At 44.2% G+C, this 23,823-nt stretch overlaps 1 protein-coding gene across 1 annotated transcript in view; it reads left to right on the top strand.

Annotated features, from left to right (window-relative positions):
* The window catches only part of PLCL1 (phospholipase C like 1 (inactive)), a 362,562-nt gene extending 339,345 nt beyond the window's left edge, over positions 1-23,217 (top strand). The window contains exon 6 of the mRNA XM_075529726.1: positions 21,626-23,217. Coding sequence (XP_075385841.1) covers positions 21,626-21,781 — 156 coding nt within the window. The 3' untranslated portion in view covers positions 21,782-23,217. The remainder of the gene's footprint in view (positions 1-21,625) is intronic.
* The last annotated feature ends 606 nt before the right edge of the window (positions 23,218-23,823 follow it).

Genomic DNA, 23,823 nt, shown 5'->3' with positions numbered 1-23,823 from the left:
CGGAGAAAGGCGTGGCTCTCTGCTTCCCTGCAAAGGCAGCACCGTGGGGCTCCTACAGCACAGTTGTACTCTGCTATGAGATGGCAAGAGGTGGATGTTGGTTCAGCAACTGAAGCCATTCTCGAATCAGTTCACTATGGACAAGCATTAATCACTGCTTCTATACTCTTACATGAGCATTTTTATATTATTTTATTTGTAGAATGGTTCAGGTAGCCAATGATCTGAATAATGGAATCAGTAATTTGAAAAGGGAAACCTTACCAACAATTACCAGGATGCACTTTAAAAATATCCTTCTGGTCTTAGGCACTGTCTCCCTAGCCTTTGCTTGTTCTGGGGCCCCGGGCCTCACCCATCTTCCATGCTGCCTGACAGGATCTTCTTGAAATCCCACTGGCATGAGTTTGCTAAGTAGAGGGGTTTGTTTTTTTAATTGGTGCTTTAAGGACATTTATTTAAGTCTATACCTGCCTCAGGAACACCTTCCCAAGTGGCTGAGAAGATAAGAGGTTCAGCGAGAAGGCCCATGGCCCCCTGACAGTACCCTGAACCCCAAATGCCACTGCAGTCTGCAAACCCCCCCCCCACACCCGAATGCCTTGGTGGGAGTCTCTGTGAGGTAGTGCCAGGCAAAGAGAGGCTCAGGTTGGAACCAGTATAGCAGCAGCCCGTCCTGAGATGGGGAGGGGCGGTCGGCAGCAGAGAGCAGGCAGGGCTGGCCCTGGCTGGTGCATGGAGCCCGGCTTAGTAGAAGGCACAGAGGCAGGTGCCTGAAGCACCAAAGGGCTCAGACTGGGCCCCAGGCACCCAGGTGACATAATGTGTCCTCCTCAGGAGCCTTCCACAAGACTGGTATCAGGTGGCCATGAGCCAACCCACTCCATAGCTTGGCTCTGAAGAATTGCAGAGAAGATCCACCAGCTGGGAAGAAGCCAGCACTGGTCCCCAAGTTAAGAAAGGGGAGGGCACGTCAGGCAGCGAGCAGTTTGGGGAGGAGGACAGCTACCATCTTATACTTTGCAGGGACTGATCCTGCGAGGTCTTGCTGTCTTTGGGTGGGGGTACTGCTTGGTGGCTCTATGTGACCTACAGGTCTTCAGCCCGCAGAGTCCAGTTGGCATTGCCCACCACCTGGCTGTTGACAGTGGCCCTCAGAAGGATGACTTTGTAGGTGCCCGCGGTTCTTCTGCGACAGGGAGTTGAGTGTGATGACGTGGGTGGACAGGCAGGAGAGGTAGATGGCAAACAAGACCCCAAAGAGGAAGTGCCGGGAAGCACAGGTGGAGAAGTCGGGCTTCACCACGCAGGCAAACATGAGGTAGAAGAGGCCCAGCGGCCCCAGCAGGAAGAACACCTGGGTCCCCAGGAGGCTCCACTTCTTGGTGTCCTGCCCGAAGGGAAGACTGGCCACCAGGATGATGGTGGGCACAAACGTGTTGACCATGCCTGCCCCGGCCACGGCCTCCCGGATGATACCCCAGGCCTCGGAGCAGTTACACAGGTTGTAGGAGAGGGGGTTGAGATCAGGGCCACAGCCGAGAGGGACCTGGAGCTGGACCTGGGCCCCCAGAGGAAGCAGGGCAGTCTCATGAACATCGGCAGGGCTGTGTGGACGGCCATTCTGGCTTGCGGACCAGGCTCCCGCTGGGTCCTGGAGCTGGGTTGGAGGAGTCCTGGTGGTATGCTGCTTAAGCACTCAGCTGTAAACCCCAAGGTCAGTGGTTGGAACCAGCTGGCTGCTCCTTGGGAGAAAGAGGAGGCCTATCTGCTTCCGTGAGGTTGGACAGCCTTGGGGGCGCTAGGAAGCAGCTTTTCTCTGTCCTGCAGGGTTGCTCTGAGTTGTCAGACTGGAAGGCCACAGATTTGGTGTGGTTCAGGTGGTAGCAGGGTGACATGTGGTCTGGGACACGCCGCCTGGCCAGCCAACTCCAGCCCGGGCGGGGCGCTTGCTTGGGGGGCTGGACTTGGTGTGTGGCTCAAGGCCAAGGCCTATCCCTGGCTTGGAGGGGCCCAGGCACTGGGCCTGCTGCTCTTGGCACGCCACGCCAGGCCGCCAGGCCTCTCCCCAGCGATTGCCCTGCTAAGCCTAGGCTGGGCTGGTGCCTGCATCACCATGACATCACCTCCATTCAGGGTACTTACCGGCGCTCACTGCCCCCAGCGCTAAATGGAGTTTATAGACATAGAAGTTTTATAGACATAGAAGCTCCTTCTGTGTTTTGCTTTACATCATACATGACGGTAGTGTGAATTTGGTTTCAGGGCCATTATCTCCTCCCGAAAGTCCATTTGCGATACCAGCACTTTCACACAGTGGGTGTTTACTCTGCCGATGACCATCCATTGCCAAGGTTTCACTTGAAACGCAATTAATTACCTTTGCCACTTGCTGAAGGTTGGCATTAATCTTCTGTCATTTCCTATTAGATCTGGCGGCACGCAGGCCGGTGAGCGCCACAAGGGGAAGGAGAACGTGGAGCAGAGAGATAAACAGGCAGTGACTGTAATTGTGTTATTGAACAGTTGTGTTGTCAAGATGATGCGAGAGATTTCTCAGGACACCAGTCTCATTGGACAGATCTAGATTCATGATCCTTTTTGTAGCTGACTTATAGTCTCAAAGTTGAGCCAGGTTTTTCTATTATTCCACTCGCTGGTGTTGAAGTAATTTGGTTGACATTTTCTATAAGTGGATTAGCCTTGCAGTCATTTGCCCAAGGCAGACAGATGGCTTCGTAAACAGAGTCCCCTGCCAGGGATGCATCTTAAGGTATCTTCGGAACGATAACAGGCTTGTCACAGAAGATAATGTTAGCCATTCATTTCTTTGGGAGACAGATGATCTCAACTTGTTTGCACTTTCTCATCTGGTTTAAATGAAACAGCTGTTTGATTTATCTGATTATTAATCCAATGGAGCCTGACACTGCAGTGTTTTACACTGAGCAATGTCATAACCTCTACGTGACAGATGAGAAAATGCCGTTTGGGAGTGGGGAGGCTGTTGTGTTCTAGGATTTCCCAAGGAAAATTCCAACATCAATGCACTTGTTACTTTTTTTTAATCAATCTAAACATTATGGAATCTTCATAAGACTAACAGGTGCATGATGCAATCACAGTGTTCATTCTTGGTAAAAATATATTCCCCCTACCTTTTTGTTTTTCCTTTCAAATGCTGTGGGGTCTAAATGATCTTGACCAATGTAAAATGGCTGATCCAAGGCCTCGTGCATTGCCCTTCATAACTCCTTCCTAGTAGACTGTTAGCTTGTACACAGATCTCGCCCTGTAGATAAGGCCCGCTTGCCCTGTGGTCAGTCAGGACTCACCACAAGCAGGTCATCAACTTGACATTTTAAGGCTTTGTGATGCAGATTGTCATCACAGTGCAGAGTGCAGGAGCTAGGGAATCATAACCCATTGTGTAGCCCAGTGTTTAAGGGCAGTCCAAAAGGTGGGGCATCTGACAGAGGCAAGAGATCTTACACAGGCCTGGCTTGAATGCCACGCTCCCCTAGTTTCTGCTTCTGTTTCCGAGAACATGGCCCATGACTGTTGGTAGGTCAATAAGGTGGGCAGACCTTGTCTTCAGGATGAATGTGGTTGAACATGGAATAACTTATATGCAGAAACTTGGTGGTGACACAAAGGATTTGCCTGGAGATGTCTTTCATGACTTACTAAAAGAAGCCAATCAGAAGAACTAACAATAGCCAAGCAATTAGATGAAATTTTACTCTTAATTCCCGAGTCCAGCCTTTATCTCTCCTTATGAAACAACCACCTGCTCCTTAGTTTCTGGTCTCCACATGCTGCAAGTGAGAGGGACTTGAGGCGCCTGCTGCTGCTGGTTTAAGTAGCTCATCTTCCAGTGTGGATTGCAACGCAGTGTGAAGAAGGCCCAGATCCTCACCACTCAAACAGTAGGTAACATCATGATAAATGAGAAAGGATGGAAGTTGTTAACAATCAGTGCTCCTGGAAGCAGCCGTGAAGAAATCAAATGATGCGTGACATTGTGTAAATCTGCTGCAAAATCCTCTTCCAAGTGTTGAAGAGCAAGGATGTTACTTTGAAGACTAAGGTACCATGACCCAGGCCACGGTATTTTCTGTTGCCTCGTAAGCATGGGAGAGTCAGACATTGAATAAAGAAGACTGAAAAATAATCTACGTGTTTGCATTATTGTGGTGCTGGTGAAGAATATTGAAAGTATCAGGGACTGCTAAGAGGACAAACTGATCTGTCATGGAAGAACTCCGGCCATAGTGCTCCTTAGAGGCAAGAATGGCAAGGCTTTGCCTTACACTCTTTGGACATATTGCTAGGAGAGACCAGTCCCCAGAAAAGGACATCATATTTGGGAGAAGAGGAGAGCAGAAGAGAGGAAGGCCCTCAAGGCGATGCATTGACACTGGCTGCCACAATATGGTCAAGTGTAGCTTGAGCACTCTGAAGATGGCTCAGGTTTGTCGTGTTTCCTTTTCTTGGGCACACGGTAGCGATGGGTCGGGACTGATCGATGGCACCCAACAACAACAATAACACATGCTGGAAGTCTATTGTTCCCCATTTCAATCTTCTTATGTTTTCAATAGATCATCTTTGATTTATTTTAACAAAAGTAGATCTTTTTTTCTCTCAATGTCAAAGTATTTTATTTCTGTTTCTTCACCTTGTTCTAAATACTTTTGAGTCCAGTAGATTACCTAAAAATTGTCACTATGGAAAGCAACACATTATATTCATTGAATCCCTTATACTTTCTGTTTATAGAATACTAGCAATAGCGATGACCAGTAGAATTGGTCATCCTTCTAAGTTATTTACATATGTTGTCTCTTCATCCCAAAGTAAGTCTATGAGATGAATGCAATGATTACAACTGTTTTTGAAGAAACTGAGGTACCTTACTCAAGGGCGTACCGCAACAGAGCCAGACTTACACCCAGGCAGTTAGACACTAGGAGGTCTAACGGCACAGTAGCTATGTGCTTGGCTGCCAGCAGAAAAGATGAAATTCAAACCACCAACTGCTTCATGAGAGGAAGATATCATAGTGTCTTTACATAGAAATTCCGAACCTATTGTAGTAAAGACAGCAACTGACCTGTTGCGTTGGGAAAAAGTCAATTGCACACAGCCTCTTCAAAGTGTTGAGGAGCACAGTGGTCATTTGGAGGACTAAGGTGTGGCTGACTCAAGTCATGGTAGTTGCGATCTCCTCATCTGCATGTGGAAGTTAGGCAATGAATAAGGAAGACCAAAGAAGATTGGTGTATTTGAATTATGGTGTTGGCAAAGAATATTCAAAGTAGTGTGGACTATGACCGGGAGAGCAACCATTTCTGTTTTGGAAGAAGTACAGTCAGAATGCTCCTTGGAGGAGAAGCTGCCGAGACTGCATCTCACACACTGAGTGTGTGATCAGGAGATGTCACTGGAAAAGGATATCATACTTGGAAAAGGAGGAGTGAAAAGGTGGAAAGCCCTTGGCGAGATGGATTGCTGCCGCAGTGGGTTCAAATGTCAGAACAGCGGTGAAGATGGCATGGGACCGGGAAGTGTCTTGTTCTGTTGTACATAGGGTTCTGATGAGTTGGAATGGACTCGGCAGCTCCTAAAAACTAATAGCAACAAGCGGTGCAACTGAAATATTTAGCTGCCAAAGTGTTGAAAATAATAAGTCCGAATGTGATGACAAAATACTATGGAAACTCCTGTTTTTGTGCAACTTAAGGTATTGTAATCCCTTATTACCTACCAAGTAAACACCACCTAACAACAGCACTCTACACCTGTGCGCCCAATAACGCCTATAGTTTGCATTCATTCCCTGCACTTCTAGGCTTTCCTGCTGAAGGGCAATAGGCCCTGAGCATCTTTGAATAGGTTTAACCAGTCTTTCAAGCATAGCAATACATCTGAAAAACAACATAGTTTTGATTTGCACTTTAAGTTCCCCAATAGGTGTCTACATTTTGAGAACAAAACATTTGGCATCTATAGATACTGTAGAGGTTCTCAAAAACACAACATGTAAAATTGATTTCCAAACCAGTAGGATGGTTATAACCATGTTTTCCACAGGTCTTTACTTCGCTGTATTGAAGCTGGAATGAATAAAGACAAGCTAGTACCAATACAAGGATCCCTGATGGGTACAATAATTAAGCATTGGTCCTGTAACGAAAGGGTCAGTGGTTTGAATCCACTGACTGGTTGGCAAGAGAAAGATGTAGCAGTCTGTTTCCACGAAGTGTAAAGCCCAGTAAACCCTATGGGCAGGTCCCTTCGCTCCTCTGGGGTCGGTATTAGGTGGGATTGACTCGACAACCCCCAACAACACATACCAGCATGGCGTCGGGGCAGACTTTGACTGTACACTTGTTCGAGCGTGGACTCTCGCATGGGTGCCTATCAGGGAAAGTCTATCAGTTTGTTGCTGAATGAATGCTCTCTGAGTTCCACCCTAATCTGCATGGAGACAGTGCTGCACATTTGTTTATGTGTGGAGTTGTGCATGTGCGAGGGTATCCAATTCCCAGAGCCCCATCAGCTGCTTTAAATATTTGCGGTGTGCTTGGAGACAAACCACACGTTCCCTTCACACGTGATGAGGACACAGTTCCGACTTCTTCCTGCTCTTTCGTGCGGTGGTATCACATGGAGCGGCGCAGTTCATGGGAAAAAGGGGTCTGAGGGCACCAGAATGTTCTGTCTGAATGTAAGCAAAGCTGCTCTCAAGCATTCACAGTTAAGACCAAGAATAACACAAATCACACGTGTGTTTCTGTATAACATAGCTAATAATCAACTCCCTGCCATCCAGTGAATGCTGACTCATAGTGACCCCTGTGGGTTTCCAAGACTGTAACTATTCAAGGGAGTAGAGAGCCTGGTCTTTCTCCTGATGTAACTAATAGGTAACCCAAATTTAAAATTTCAGTCTCTTCAATGGTTACAGTGTTATGAGATATAATTTGTGAAAATTAATTTATGTGGAATCAACTTGACAGCAATCTTTTAAAAATATATTAAAATTTCAATAACTTGACTACTCTTTGGGGTGTGTTAGTACTTTGTAGTAAACTTGTTGTTAGGGTCATGCAGTGGATTTTGACTCATTGTGGCTCCATGTGATAGTTATTCTCAGTAGGGAGTGCGAGTTAGATAACAGTAAACTATTTCAATGATGTATGGTATTCTGCATATACAAAGATATGAGTGGTTTGAGGTAGTCATTTAAGTAACATTAGTCATTATTATAGTAATCAAAGTGATGGCGATATTATATAATAGCCAGATTTATGATCTAAATTAAATCAGGTGTATCTTGATTTAGAAATAATGTCTGGAACTTTAATGACTATTTAAGGAGCCCTGGTTATATGGTAGGATGAGCATTGGACTGCGCCATGAGAAGCTGGTGTTTAAACCCACCAGCTGCTCGGAGGGAGATAGATGGGGTAGCTTGATGCTGTGAAGATTCATATCTTGAAAATTCTATGGGGTTGTTCTCCTCTCACCGATAGGATCACTGTGACTTGAAATCAGACTAATATTTAATGTGGTTGGACTATTTTGGCAAGCGGTATTTCCACATCTGTTTTTAAAAAGTATCCACTGTTAATCTTTCCATTTCTATATTGATTTTGGTGTTTTTTATCCTTGATTACAATGATTACTTTTTAATTGTGTTAGGACTCCCATGTAATCTTGTATTCAGTCTTCAAGTAACTGTGGAGGCTGAGTTCGTGGCTATTGCTTTTGGGACTTCTGATCACCTTGCTGTCCTTTCAGCATACGACGGTTTGAGATGACCTTATTGCTCTTACTGTCCCACGGTTACCATAGACTCTCTCTTTCTCTCTCACCTTTTTGATGTTAATACAGAGAAGATCATCAGTGTTACAGTGAAGAATTCATACACGTGCTGATTCAATCCATCCATTGCCGTCACCACAATGGACCTTTGGAGACTTCCTCACTGTGTTTCCATTTTCATTCCTCCTTTTCTCCTAACCCTCTTTCTTTCTTTTCCCTGATTCCTAGTAGGAGAGGAGAGAAACTAGGAATCGACATGGATTGCTGGTTTATGAAAGTGCTGGCAGCAGTTTGACATTTCTTTGAAGTTGTTTGTTCAATGTTCAAATTGCACATTGATTTTGCATCCCAAGCCATGGCAAGTAGGTGTTTATTTTAGTGCCCAAGAGGTCTTCCAATTGATACACCACCAAGTGAAATGCATTCTCCTGGTTGTCTCTTCTTCTTCCTCTTCCAAGACCCCTGTTTGAGGAAACCCCTCTGAAAGTACTTCTTAGGTCATATCACATGGTAATACTGCAAAATGGCTTCACCCATCTGAATACCTAGTAACTTCTTAAAGGAAAGGATATATCTTTGAATGAGACGATCTTGGGGAAGGTGGCCAGTTATGAGAGACTTGGGGGCTGAAAGAAAATAGAGAGAGAATATACTAGGTGATCACAAGGAATTGCTGCCCCAAATGCCGAGGGAAGCCAACATCTAGAGGAATGCCAGGATAGAAGGGGTGGCCCATAAGTACTGCCTTCCCCACACTTCTGCCTGGAATGTCTCTGTTGGTTCTGGTGCCGTTACTGGGAAGATTGCAGGATGAGGGATAGTGTGCCATCCCTGGAACCAGAGAACAGACGACCTGTAGTCCTCCTTCTGAACACAACAGAAAGCAATGCTTTAGAAAAAGGTCTTGATGTAAAAGCTTGATAACTCAGCCTTTCATTTGTGTTGCCTCAATTGGTTAATGGTTTAACTTTTCTCTTTTCTTTTTTCCTGTGGGGGTAGTGCAGCCAGGATGCATTGTCTCCTGGGTAATCAGGAGATGACGTAGCTGTGTTCTTGTGCACTGGGACAAACTGTTTTCTCCAATTAGCCATTGTTTTCTAGAGAGACTGGCTTCTATTTACCAGAACTGGCAGAATCTCATGGTTAAGTTTGGATGCCACCTTTCATCCACTGATGAGATGCCATTTGGTCTGATTAATTAAATTCATTTCATTAGCTGCTGTAGGAGAAGGAGACTGGAGCGCATTATACAATAGTAGTAACAGGCCTGATGTTTTTGTGTGTTTCGCTGTTCTCTTCCAATTAAGAAGGTGCCAGTTTTACTTTTGCTATGCGTGTCTTCCTTTCCTTTTTAATAATATTTTATTGTGTTTTCAATGAAAGCTTTTGGTAGGTTAGTATAATGTTTGATGAAAATGTCAAAACTGAAGTGAACGGCAGCACCTAAGTCGTAGTCTGAAAATGAGTGTGAGTATAACCTCATTGTTCGTCTTTTAAATGTTTTTTTTTCTTTGAAAGAATGATGTAAAGCTTCAAATCTCTGTAAAACAGACTCAACTAAATGCATTTAAAAAATCAGTCCAATTTATATTAAAGTACACCAGCACTAAGTATTTATTGTAGTGGTAGACAATGTGGGCTGCATTCTAGATCACTTGATGACATGCATTATTTATGATTATTCAAATCGCAGTTTTCCACACATTTTCTTTAATTGCTGGAATGGAAAGCAAAAGTTGTGTGTAAATCATGTTAAGGAAAACAGAGTAACTTCTGAGAGGAAGAAAGTGGCAAAACTGAAAGTAGAACTGAAATAAATACTCTGACTTCTGTTCCTTGAATTTGTTCTCACCACACCCCCAAGTCCCGGACTCTCTAGACTCCACCTCTAAATTCTGTCACAATGTAGGTACGGGTATTCCTTTTTGCCTGTGTTGTTTGCATGGGTAACTGCACAGGAGGCTTTCCTCTGCTTCCATTTGCCTGTAGAAGATGCAAGTCGCAGTCTTAGAAAACCCTCCAGATTCCTTACTGTGTTAGTCTGGGTAGACTAGAGAAGCAAATCCATAGACACGCATATGTGAATATGAAAGAAGTTTATATACAAGAGCATTTAAATATTGAGAAAACACCCCAGCCCAGTCCAGATCAAGTCCATAAGTCTGACCAATCTATACAATCCTCTGCAGACTCACGAAATACATGCAATGATGCCAAGTGCAAGAGGATCACAGGCCAGTGGGTTGGAAGTCTTTGGAATTCAGTGGCATTGTAAGCATATCAGCGCTGGCAGGGGTTTCTATGTAGCTTCTCTGGGTCCAGAAGTCTGGTTGCATCAGGGTAGGGCCATGTGACTTCTTCAGCAACCAGAGTGTAGCGTCATGTGTCTTGTCAGTAGAGCATGTGTCTCGAGTGAGCAGAGAGAAAGAAGTGTCTCCCACCTCCAAGGAGGAAAATCAGGAATTCCCAGAATTCTCGGGAGAAGGTCATACCCACACAGAAACTTCTTTGGTTATATTTTGGTGGACAGGCCAGACTCCACCCCTTTACTTGTAATCCTCTCAAATGGACACCAGATTATGTAACTGTCACATTCGCAGATGAGCCCAAACACTGGTCTGAGTGGTTACAAAAGGAGGAAAAGTAAAAGTGAAACTAACTTAATTGATTCCTGATACACAAGCTAGTTTCCAAAAACAATGGGAAAGAAGATACAAGTCATATAGTATTGTGATGATGGCCATAGGCTTTGTATTAGGAATGACATTTTGCAAAGTGGGTGTGGCATCATTTTCCTATGTTAAGCATGAACTCTTAACAATGACTAATACAAGTGGTTCCTCTCACATCTGTTCAGACTGCTGGTACCCTCATGCATGTCTGCTTGGGGCTGTGCTCAGAAATAGACCGCTAATTCTTTCGTCTGTGGTGCCTCTGGGTGGATTTGAACCTGCAGCTTTTTTAGTGTGTTAATCATTTGTACCACCTAAAGATTCTGTGGACAACTACAGGCGTCCCAATTTCTGCTGGTCCAGTATATACACTCATCTTAGGAAATCTGTCTTCATTCCGCCCATCTTCACCATCCAGCCTTTAGCCTCAGACAAATTATAGACGGGGGCGGGGGGGCGGCGGGGAAGAGCAGAGGACGCACATTAGCCCCAGATGAGTCATTTAGCTCCCGAGGCCCATAGTTTCTCCTGCAATGTCCCAGTCAGCTTCTAAAATTCCCCGCCATACTTGAGGCACTTTAAATTTGAGATGTTTTGAATTGAGATGCATTTATTTTAACAAAAATACTGCCCCAAACCCAGGTTGTCCACCCAAGGAAGCTAATTTTTTTATTCCAAGTAATGCAGCAGTGCTCTCAAGGCTGTGACCTTTTGGAAGCAGATGGCCTGGCCTGTTTTTATGAGACACCCCTGGGTGGGTTCCAGCTGCCAGCCTTTTGATTAGTAGTTAGGGACTTAACCATTTGTGCTACCCAGTGGCCAGAATTGGCAAATAGGTTTTACTGCTTTATGTAGCTGTAGACGCACTAGGAGTTGGAACTGACTCAGTGGCTACTGGTTTTGTTTCTGGATTCAAAACAAAACAAAACATCACTTCTATCAAGCTGATTGTGGCTCATAGTGACCCTGTAAGGGTCTGGGTTTACACTGCTATTACACTCGATGGAATTGTTAAGTATTTTTTAAAACATTTTATTAGGGACTCACACAACTCTTATCACAATCCATACATATACATACATCAATTGTATAAAGCACATCTGTACATTCTTTGCTCTAATCATTTTCAAAGCATTTGCTCTCCACTTAAGCCCTTTGCATCAGGTCCTCTTTTTTTTCCCTCCCTCCTCGCTCCCCCCTCCCTCATGAGCCCTTGATAATTTATAGATTATTATTTTGTCATATCTTGCCCTATCCGGCGTCTCCTTTCACCCCCTTTTCTGTTGTCCATCCCCCAGGTCACATGTAGATCCTTGTAATCGATTCCCTCTTTCCAACCCACTCACCCTCTACTCTCCCAGCATCGCCGCTCACACCCCTGGTCCTGAAGGTATCATCCACCTTGGATTCCCTGTGCCTTCAGCTCCTGTATGCACCAGTGTACAACCTCTGCTCTATCCAGTCTTGCAAGGTAGAATTTGGATCATGGTAGCTGGGGGGAAGGAAGCATCCAGGATCTGGGGGAAAGCTGTATTCTTCATCGGTGCTACATCACACCCTGACTGACTCATCTCCTCCCCTAGACCCCTCTGTGAGGGGATCTCCAGTGGCCAACAAATGGGCTTTGGGTCTCTACTCTGCACTTCCCCCTTCATTCACTATGGTAAGATTTTTTTTTTATGATGCCTTATACCGGATCCCTTTGGCACCTCGTGATCGCACAGGTTGGTGTGCTTCTTCCATGTGGGCTTTGTTGCTTCTGAGCTAGATGGCCGCTTGTTCACCTTCAAGCCTTTAAGATTCCAGACACTATCTCTTTTGATAGCCGGGCACCATCAACTCTCTTCGCTACATTTGCTTATGCACCCGTTTGTCCTCGGCAATAGTATCATGGAGGTGTGTGGCCAATGATATGATTTTTTGTTCTTTGCTGCCTGATAACTGATCCCTTCGGGACCACGTGATCATACAGGCTGGTGTGTTCTTCCATGTGGGCTTTGTTGCTTCTGAGCTAGATGGCCGCTTGTTCATCTTCAAGCATTTAAGACCCCAGACACTATCTCTTTTGATAGCCGGGCACCATCAGCTTTCTTCACCACATTTACTTGTTCACCCGCTTTGGCTTCAGCAGTTGTGTCGGAAGAGTGAGCATCATAGAATGCCAATTTAATAGAAGAAAGTATTCATGCATTGAGGGAGTGCTTGAGTAGAGGCCCAAGGTCCTTCCGCCACCTTAATACTAAACCTATAAATATAGACACATAGATCTATTTCCCCATCCTCATATATATATTTGCATGTACATGTCTTTGTCTAGACCTCCATGAATGCCCTTTGACTCCTAGCTCTTTCCTCCATCTCCCTTGACGTTCCTTCTGTCCCACTATCATGTTCCGTCCCCACCTGGGTTACAGCTATACCTCTTCTTTACGTAACCTTACCCTTGATCATTCCCTACCAGGCCTGCCACTACCCCCTCACCACCAATTTGGGTTCCATGTTGTTCCCTTGTCCCTGGGTTTGTTAACACCACTTCCTTACCCCCCACCTCCCTGTATCCCATGTGCCTCCGGAACTGTTTGTCCCATTGTTTTTCTTCCAGATAGTTCATCCAGCCTTATTTAGACAGACCTGTGGAGATAATAACATGCATGAAAACAAAACAGAGGAAAACAAAGCAACAGTATACAACCAGACAACAAAACAACAAAAACAAACCACTGACAAAGAACAAAACAAAACACTTCACAAAAGACAAGCTTGTGCCTCTTTCCTGCTGCTCCTCTGCCTTCCGGTTCTCTCCTCCCCTCCCCTCCTCCCCCCTCTTCCCCTTAAAAAAAAAAAAAGACAAGCTTGTAGTTAGTTCAAGGATCATTTGCTGGCCCTTAGGAGCGTTTTCCAGTACAGTCTGTTGGGGCACCACGCCCTGTCCCCAAAGTCCACTTTCAGCATTCCCTGGGGACCTTGCCACTCCACTCCCTTGCTGTTCCGCTGCACTCCCCCAGTGCTTTGCCTCGGTGTGGTGGGATCAGGTCAGGTGTAATTCGCACACTGTGTCTCCGGTGCTGTCCCCTGTAGCATCATTGGTCAGTGAGGGGCATCATGTCTCATAGTGGGGCCAGCCATGTTGTCCTCTCTGTGGACTGGCTGCTCTAATCAGGAACATCATCCTAAAGGCCTGGTGGGCCAGGCTGTGTTCCACTCTCTCCTCCTCCCTCTTTATCTGCTCCCATGTGCTCTGATCAGACATGTCCCTCTCCTGGAGCTGCAGAATCAATGTCGTCCTTTGAAACAAATTCTTCTTGCGGGAACAGCGGGAATCCACTTAATTTTTGGTGCTGGGACCAGCCTCCCAGACCTCTCCACTGGTTTCCTACTCCATGCTGGGATGTTGCATTCATACCTTGCAACACTGGGTTGAAGTCTGGTCCCTCTTTCCCTGTGGAGATATAAACAATACCCTCCCCTTGGGTGGATTAGTGCCCCATGCCCCCACTCCCCTTTTCTTCCTTATATTCATCCTTTTATTTTCCTTTCCCGACCTCCTCCACCGTTGTCTACCATGTGCATCCCTGGATTTGATCTGGTCTCTGCCATACTATACAGTCTTCACCCCAGAAATGTTTGTACACAGTAGCTTTTACCCTATGCCCCTTTTGCATTTTTTTTAATACTTTTCTCAGCGGGCTCATGTTGTACTTGCCCTTTTGTGACTGAATTACTTCGCTTAGCATGATTTCCTCCACTTCTTCCCATGCCGCTATGTGCCTCATACGTTCATCACTGCTTTTTAGTGATGCGTAGTACTCTATTGTATGTATATACCACAGTTTTTTAATCCAATCGTCAGTTGATGGAAATTTGGGTTGCTTCCAACTCCTTGCAATTGTGAACTGTGCCGCAATGAACATTGGAGCACAGATGTCTGGCCTTGGTTTGTTTCTTGTCTCTTCTGGGTATGTGCCCAGTAGGGGGATTGCTGGGTCATATGGTAACTCTATATCCATCTGTTTTAGGTATCGCCAGATTGATTTCCATAGTGGCTGTACTTACTTACAGGCCCACCAGCAGTGGATGAGAGTTCCTGTCTCCCCACAGCCCCTCCAACACTTGTTGATTTCTGATTTTTTGAATTGGGCTACCTTTGAGAGTATCAGGTGGTACCTCATTGTTGTTTTAATTTGCATTTCTCTTATGGCTAAAGATCGAGAACATTTTCTCATATGTTTGTTGGCCATTCGGATTTCTGCCCCTGTGAAACTTCTGTTCAAGTCCTTTGCCCACCTCTCAAGTGGGCTATTAGTTTTTTTCTTTTTGGAAGCTAGCAGAGTATTGTAGATTTTAGTAATAAGGCCTTTGTCTGATGTGCCATTGCTAAAGGTGTTTTCCCATTCTGTGGACTCTCCTATTACTCTCTTGGTGAATTCTTTCGATGTACACAAGTGTTTTATCTTCAGTATATCCCATTTGTCAATTTATGCCTCCTTTGTGCGTGTGTTCTTACCTATTTCTGATAGCCTGTGTATTCCCTGTGCCAAAGTTCTCAAGTTGGTCCCAATTCCCTCATTGATGGTCCTAATAGTTTGGGGTTTAACTTCAAGGTCTGTGATCCGCCTTGAGTTTATTCTTGTGCATGGAGTGAGATAAGGGTCTTGCTTCATTTTTCTGCATGTTGATATCCATTTTTTCCAGCACCACTTGTTAAAGAGGGCATCTGCTTCCCATTTGATATTTTGGGGGCCCTTTTCAAAGATCAGCTGTCTTTATGCTGATGCCTTTATTTCTGGGTTTTCAGTTCTTTTCCATTGGTCTGAGTATCTGTGATTGTACCAATACCATGCAGTTTTGAGAACTGTGGCTGTATAGTATGTGCCAAAGTCAGGTAAAGCAAGCCCTCCCACTGTGTCCTTCTTGAGGAGTTCTCTGCTAATTCTGGGCTTCTTCCCTCTCCATATGAAGTTGGTAATCAGTTTTTCCATTTCTTTGAAGAAAAATGATGGCAATTGTATCGGGATGGGATGAAACTTATATAGTGTTTTTGCAAAACTGACATCTTAACTATATTAAGTCTTCCAGTCCAAGAGCATGGGATATTCTTCCATTTGTTGAGGTCACTCTTGGTTTCTTGTAATAGTGTTCTATAGTTTTCTCTGTATAGATCTTTTGTTTTTTCAGTCAGGTATATCCTTAGATATTTTAATATGTATTTGGCTATTGTGAAGGATACCACCTTTTTGATCTCTTATTCTGTGGTCTTATCTGATGTGTATAACAGTCCAATGGACTTCTGTTTGTTGATCTTGTATCCTGCCACTCTGCCAAACTCCTCTATTGCTTCCAGTACTCTCCTTGTGGAACTTTTGGGACTTTCCATATATAAAATCATATCATCTGCAAATAATGATAATTTCACCTCTTCCTTCCCCAGACAAATACTTTTGATGTCTCTTCTTTGCGTTATGCTGTTAGCTAAAACCTCCAGCATGATATTAAATAGGAGTGAGGACAAGGGGTATCCTTGTCTGGTCCCCTTTTTCAGTGGGATTGTGTTAGTCTTTTCTCCATTGACTACCACTTTGGCTGTTGGTTTTTCATATATAGCTTGTATTGTCTTGAGGAATTTTCCTTCCATTCCTATCTTTTCAAGTGTCATAAACAGGAATTGGTGTTGGATGTTGTCGAATGCTTTTTCTGCATCTATTGATATTATCATGTGATTCTTATACTTTTTCATGTCAATGTGATGAATAATACTAATGGTCTTTCGTATGTTGAACCATCCCTGCATCCCTGGTATGAATCCCACTTGGTCATGGTGAATTATTTTTTTATATACTTTTGTATTCTGTTGGCTAGTATTTTGTTAAGGATTTTTGCATCAATGTTCATTAGGGATATTGGTCTGTAGTTCTCGATTCTTGTGGGATCCTTGCCCGGTTTGGATATCAGAGTTATACTAGCTTCATAGAAGGAGTTCGGGAGTTTGCCATCTTTTTCTATGTTCTCGAAAAGTTTGTGTAGGATTGGTATTAGTTCTTCCCTGAATGCTTGGTAGAATTCTCCAGTGTAGCCATCTGGTCCAGGGGATTTTTTTTTTTGGTAATCCCTTGATAACCTTTTCTATTTCTTCTATTGCTATGGGTCTGTTGAGATTCTTGATGTCCACTGAGGATAGTCTAGGGAGGGATTGTTTTTCCAGGAATTTTTCCATTTCTTCCAAATTGTTGAATTCATTGGAGTACAATCCTTCATAGTACTGTGTAACTATCCTTTTGATTTCATTAGGGTCTGTTGTAATGTCCCCTCTTTCATCCCTTATTCTTGCTATTGAGATTTGTTCCCTCCTTTCTTTGGTTAGGTTTGCCAATGGTCCATCGATCCTGTTTATCCTTTCGAAGAACCAACTTTTAGCGATAATTAATTTTTTCCATAGTTTTCTTATTTTCCCTCTCCTGGACCTCAGCCCTGATTTTTATAATTTCTTTTCTTTTGCTATTAGTGGATTGTCCTGCTGACTCTGCTCTAGTTTTTGTAATTTTTGTGTCAGTGTATCAAACATGAGTCTCTCTTCCTTTCTTAGGTGTGCATGTATTGTATGAACCTTCCTCTGATGACTGCCTTTGCAGTGTCCCATAAGTTTTGGTACGTCGTGTGCTCATTTTCATTGGTTTCTAGAAATTTCCTGATTTCATCTTTGATCTGCACCAGTACGCACTCCTTTTGCAGTAGAGAGTTATTCATCCTCCAATTATTTGCTCTTATTTTCTTTGTCTTCCTTTTGTTGATTTCCAATCTTATGGCACAGTGGTCAGAGAGAGAGGTCTGTATTATTTCAATGTGCTTAAATTTATGTAGATTTGCCTTATGCCCCAGCATGTGGTCTATCTTCGAAAATGTGCCATGGGGACTTGAAAAGAATGTGAAATTTTTTATATTTGGATGAAAACCTCTGTAAATATCCATCAGGTCAAATTGTCTTAATTGTGGAGTTTAGCTCTCTAGTTTCCTTGTTGAGTTTCTTTCCCTGTGATCTATCTTTCTCAGTGAGTGGTGTGTTGAAGTCACCCACTATAATTGTTGAGTCTGTGATTTCCTTCTTAATCTTTTGGAGTGTTTGGTTGATGTATTAAGCTGGTCTCTCATTCGGGGAATATTTGTTTACAATGCTTAGTGGTTCATTGCCTACGATTCCCTTGAGCATTATATAGTGTCCCTCCTTATCTCTTTTTATAGTTTGCACTTTGAGGTCAATTTTATCCGAGATTAGGATTGCAACCCCTGCTTTTTTTGTATTGCTGTTTGCTTGGTAGGTCCTTCTCCAGCATTTGATTCTCAGCCTATTATTGTCTGTAGCCTTGAGATGTGTCTCCTGTAGGCAGCAGATTGATGGGTTGTGTTCTCTAAGCCAGTCTGCTAGTCTCAGTCTTTTAATGCCTGAGTTCAGGTCATTGATAGTCAGGGTTATTATCTCCATGTGCAGATTCTGTGATGTCATTTTATACCTTTTGTGTTGGGAGTTTTCCTACTTTCCTTTCTCATTAGTGTGTGTATCATTCTTGACTTCTTTCCATCCTTAAGCCATTGCTATCTTGGGGTCTGTTTTCTCTTTGTTGCCCTCTGGGTGTGGTTGTTCTATGTGATGATCTCTTATTGATGCTTGGTGAGTGTTGTTCTTCTGCACATACTGAGTCGGCAAGGATCTTTTGTAAGGCTGGGTTTGTTGTAACATATTTTTTTAGTTTTTCCTTGTCTGGGAAACTTTCACTTCTCCATCGATCTTGATTGATAATTTGGCTGGGTAGAGTATTCTTGGATTTGTGTTGTTTTCCTTCCATTTTTGGAATATGTTACTCCACTCTCCTTTTTTTCATAGTTTCTGCTGATAGGTCTGAGCATATTCTTATGTGGGAGCCTTTATATGTGATTGCTTGTTTTTCCCTAGCTGCTCTCTTGATTTTCTCCTTTTCCTCAAAGTTGGATAGTTTAACTATTATGTGCCTTGGTGATTTCTTCTTGGGGTCCCGTCATGCTGGTGTTCTTTCAGTCTCCTGGATGGTTGCCTGGTTTTCATTCATTAGGCTGGGGAAGTTTTCCTCCAAGAATTCTCTCGCTATTGTTGCAGTTGACTTCTTTGTTGTGTCTTCCTCCAGTAGGCCAATAATTCTTATGTTGTTCCACTTCATAGCATCAGACATAGCTCTTAGGTTTTCTTCAGCTTCTCTGATGCTCTTAGTAGATTTTTGTTCACATTTATTAAAGTCTGCTAGGCTGTCCTCCAAGTCACTAATGTGGTTCTCTGATTCCTCCAATCAATTCTCAAGGACCGTGATTCTGCCATTGTTTTTTGTTATCTCCTCACTAAGCTTCTGTATTTCCCTTTGCTGTATAGCTTTTATCTCCTCTATCGTTTCTCCTTTTTCTGTATTGTTTCCCTCATATCCTGTATGACTCCCAGCAGCATTCTGAGAATTTCTTTGTGTCATCTCAGTGTCTGTTTCTTCTATGTATGTTGTTATGTTCAGGACATCTTCTGCCTTTGCCTTTTGTTTCTCCTGTTTTTTTGTTGAGGTCGTTGGGGCTGATGGCTGTTTTCATTGAGTTGTTTTAGAGGGACCAGGTGACATTTTCTAGGCTCTCTCTGGGAGACATATAAGACTGCTTCTTCAAACTACCTACAGCTGATTTTACTGTGGGATTAACCTACTACTTTATCCTCCTGTGGCTTCCCTATCAGGGGAGTGCCCCAGATGGCCTGTCGGCAGCCTGCCCCAGTGTTGCAGAGGCTGGGCTGAAGTTCCTGCTATTGCTTGGAATGTTAATAAGTGTTGGCTGAGCTGCCTTATGCCTCCAGGTACACAGGCAGTAACTCCCTGGTGAGAAGTCAGATGGAGTATCCCCTGGAGAGAAAGCAGGCCTTTCCCTAGCCTTGAGCTATCTGTGCAGGGTGGAGCTCACCTAACTGGGTGTGGCCCAGGCACAAATGCCCTAGGGCAAAGGGAGTGCCCCGTAAATCCACAGTGGAGTGTGAGGGAACAGGACAGAAATAAAGAGGAGGAGAAAAATTAAAAAGTAAGACCGTTTATATTGTGCAGGGGTATAGGGAAGGGAGGGAAGCAAAAGCAACTATGTAGCTGAGTCCCACTCCCTGCCTGTGGAGCTGCAAGGGCTTACTCCCTGCCCCAAGCCCCAGGGGCAGGCCGCAGCTGAGCCGCAAGAAGAGTAGCAAGAATGCAGCTGAGCAGCCCTTAGAGAAGTAGGGGGAGTGGGGGGGGGCAGAGAGCAGAGATGTTAACAGAAGCTGCAATGTAGCTGAGCCCTGATCCCTGCCTGTGGAGCTGTGAGGGTTTGGGTTTAGTCCCTGCTCAGAAGATGCGGTGCGGCAAGCTGTGGCTGTGCCGTGAAAAAGCCCCTGCGCAGCCCTCCAAGGCTGTGTGGGAATAGAGAGCAGAGATGCAAACAGAAGCAACAATGTAGCTGAACCCCGATTCCTGCTGGTGGAGTGCAAGGGTCTTGTCCCTGCCCTGAGGCAGGCAGGGGAAAACTGGCTGTGTTGACACCAAGCTCTGCTACAGGCTCCAAATGGTCTCGGCTCCAGCAAATACAGTGGCTGGGCTCCAAATGGTCCTGGCTCCGGCAGATACCGTGGCTGGGCTAAGGTCAAGCCCCAGTCGGCTTCCACTGAGGTAAGCCCAAAGCCCCAACCCCTCAAAACCCCGTGGGTCTGTGCCTACTTATCTTTATGATGCACCTCCTGCGATCCAGCAGCGTTGAATTTCCCTCTAAGCAACTTGGGCTGGATTCGCGGAGTCCCTCTGCTATGTGTCACTCCGTCGCCATCTTCCAAATTGTTAAGTATTTTTATAGGTTTTGAGGAACGGACTATTATAAGGGGATTTTTAATACAAATCTTCCTATGCCCTGAGGGAAAGCACTCATCCATTTGAAGGGATGGTACAGTGCATCGTGGAACACCTTGAACAGCAGGTACTATCCACAGAGAGCCTTCTTTTCTTGGAGCTTCTGTTTGGTGAAAAGAGCTCTCCAGCATCGAGTCACCTGCTTGTCCTTCCCTCTTCTTCACAGTTTCAGGATCATGGAGAGGAGAGAGGAAAAGGAGTCCTCTTCTTTTATCGATACACTGTGTTCTGGTTTCCCCACACGTAGTTCTTGAGGCCCCGGACCACAGAGAGTATGTATATTTGATCATCCTAATGATGAACCAACATTAGAGGTAAACTGCAAAAATGCACTGCCCCCAAGTGGTGCTCATCTCGTAGTGTCCCTGTAGCACAAAGTAGGACTGCTTCTTTGGGTTTCAGTCTTTACAGGAGCAGACAGCCTCACATCTTCCCCTGTGGGACCGCTGGTGGGTTTAACCTGCTGACCTGGTGGTAAGCAGCTCTCCGTGTGGCCGACGATGCCACCACAGCGTCTCCTCTCCTCGGTCAGGACAGTGCACAAGACCCGTCTCCAGCACCGATGAAACTGGCAGCGAATGTGTCCCTGGGATGTCCTTTTGCTTTTTGTTTTGATGGATGTCTTGAGCCGCCAGAGTGCCACTGTCTTCACCAGCCACATTGGGAACTTTGTCCTGAGGATGACGAAAAAGGCAGATGGATTGTGGGTGACCGATCTTGTACCAAGAGGCACATTGCAAGGGTGACTCAGCATTCTGAAAACAAGTTCATAAGGACGTGCATCTTAATTTACTGAAGATGTGCTTTGCTTCATCAGCTCATATACACCGAGGGGCCGGTTTAACTCTCAGGTTATTAAGGAAGTTCTGCAGTCTGTTCTTTCCTCTGTGCGGGGTGCTGGGTCTGAAAGGGACGGCGGTTGTAGCAGTGTGAACAGTCAGTCCCAGGCTCCTCATGGCGGGGCTTATTTTCCAACAGTCTCAATGGTTGGTGAGACCCTCAGAGGTGGCGGGTAGGGCTCTGCTGGAGGCCTCGTCCCTCGGTCATGGTGGGACAAACCCTGGAGTAAGCCTTAGGGAAGTGCATGTCTGGGTCCCAGTCTCTTGCCTCATTCACGAGGAGCACAAAAGATCTCGCCGAGTGCCACGCAGCCTACGTTTGGCCATAACGTTCCTCTCTGTGTATGTTTCTACCCATTTGCAGGGCCAAGGAGATCTGTTGAAGAATGCCAAGAACGAAGCTTTAGAAAACATGAAGCAGATCCAGCTGGCGTGCTTGTCCTGTGGACTGAGTAAAGGCCCGGGCAGCAGCGTCGATGCCAAGAGCAAGCGCAGCCTGGAGGCCATCGAAGAGAAGTAGAGTGGGGAGGAGAAGGGGAAGCTGTGAGCTGTTCACCTCCTCTCTGTCACGGACTCGGCTTTCTCTTTCTTATTTTCCTTCCAGCTTTTAGAAATTCACAGAAGTACGCCCTCCCTGAGGTGCTGGGCATACCCCGATATTTTCACGATGTCAGTATTTTAATGCAGTTAATTTATCTAAGTTAAAACTTCAATAGCAGTGTTTTAAAATCTGAGATGTGTGGACACAACCACGTGTGGATGTGTGTGGAAGTGTGTGTGCATATGTGAAATCCGCAAAATCTCTTCTATGTTTTATTATTCATGTAGTAAGTTATTCCTTTAATATTTGGGGACAAAATCGTTCACTTGAAATCCTAAAGAGCACTTACTGTCACCTGTTGGTGTGTTTAGAGTCTCTCCTCAGCCCTTGTTATTTAGAGAACTTAACATAAGTTTCTATGGAAGGAAATCCAACATACCAATGCCTCGATGTTCTGATAGATGAAAATATGGGTTAGAAAAATTCCTAAGAAGCACAGTAGAAATGAAAGGAAATGGAAAGTAGACAAATGATCAGAATTGTTGGGAAGGTCAGCAGTCATTTCTTCAGGTAATGAACTATCTAAAATATTTACGAAATCATACCAATTTTGAGGAAAGAAGGTTTCTGGTGCAATTTACTAACAGATCATTTGGTGGGAAAACTGTCCCAAAGTTGTTTCATAACCACTTAGACGGCCCTCTGGAGCAGTATAATTGGGATGGGCACCTGACAGTGACATTCAGTAATGAATATCAATGTTAAGACGGGGAGGATGCCGTGATTCTGCCAAACTGGGAGTCGAGCATTCATTTTCAGCGAATAGGCGTGGGTGTCTAAAAAGTCTTGACATTGATGACATTTAATTTAGTGTACTAAATTTACATTTACAGACACAGTTCAAACAATATCATCATGTTTGTTGTTAGGTACCATTGAGCTATTAGGTTTAGCAGATATAAATTCTGTATGTCAGACAATATTTTTGTGATGACTTAAGAGCCATCTTACTATGGAACATCTGCCATATAATTTGAACACATGCAGACAAACACAAAAAAGAAAGAAAAAACTTGATGCATTAGAGTACATTTATAATTGCATCTAGAGGATTTTCAGCCCGATGTTCTTATAAACTACTTCATGTGATATGTTTATTATCTCCAACAGAGCTAAGTGTTATATGGTTATGAAAGATTATATTTATTTAAAGCATTGCTTTTATTTTGAAAAGCTTCTGAATTGATTTGATTAACAAATGTGCTAATTTGGGTGATTTTAGGGAAGATAATTGTTGAGAATTTGCAAATGTAAAATGTCTTCTATAGCTACTGTGTTAAGTTATTCTTGATTTCTTCTTAACACTATTCTGTTCATGTTGCACATTACTAAAAGAGTAAAGATATGAAACAGCACTTAACATTGTTTTCTTTATTGCGAATCGATTTAGAAAGGAAAAAATAATGAAATGGTTATCATCAAATATATCTCAGAAACATGTGCTACTTCTGTGGACCAAGTGTGCTGCGGTTACTTCCGGTGAAGAAGCAGACAAAAGATGGCAAGCTCTCAAAGGATGTGTGCTCATGTTTACACTTCAAATCCGATCGGTGAAAGTCGATTCCCTCATTGACTCCATTTGTTCCTGAGCTCCACTGACTGGCATAGGACTTACCTATATGCTCTCTAGATGGTGAAATGAACTTCACTTCATCTAATGGTATTTCCGGCAATGAATTGTCAGATATTCTCTCTTCCTGGTGGCTGGGTTTTGTTGCTAAGCAGGTGTGTTAGTCTCGATAGACTAGAGAAACAAATTCATAGAGACTCATGTGTATAGAAAAGAGCTTACAAGAGCAATTGAATATTGAGAAAACGTGCCAACTCAGTCCAGATCAAGTGCATCAGTCAGATATTAGCCCATTTGTCCAATACCAATCTGTAAAGTCCTCTTCAGATTCATGAAACACTTGCAATGATGCCGAATGCAGAAGATCACAGACCAGTGAGTGGGAAGTCTT

The sequence above is a fragment of the Tenrec ecaudatus genome, chromosome 13 (genome assembly GCF_050624435.1).
Source record: "Tenrec ecaudatus isolate mTenEca1 chromosome 13, mTenEca1.hap1, whole genome shotgun sequence".
Lineage (NCBI taxonomy): Eukaryota > Metazoa > Chordata > Mammalia > Afrosoricida > Tenrecidae > Tenrec > Tenrec ecaudatus.
Note: the sequence above shows the minus strand (reverse complement) of the source record. Positions and strands in the feature narration are given on the sequence as shown.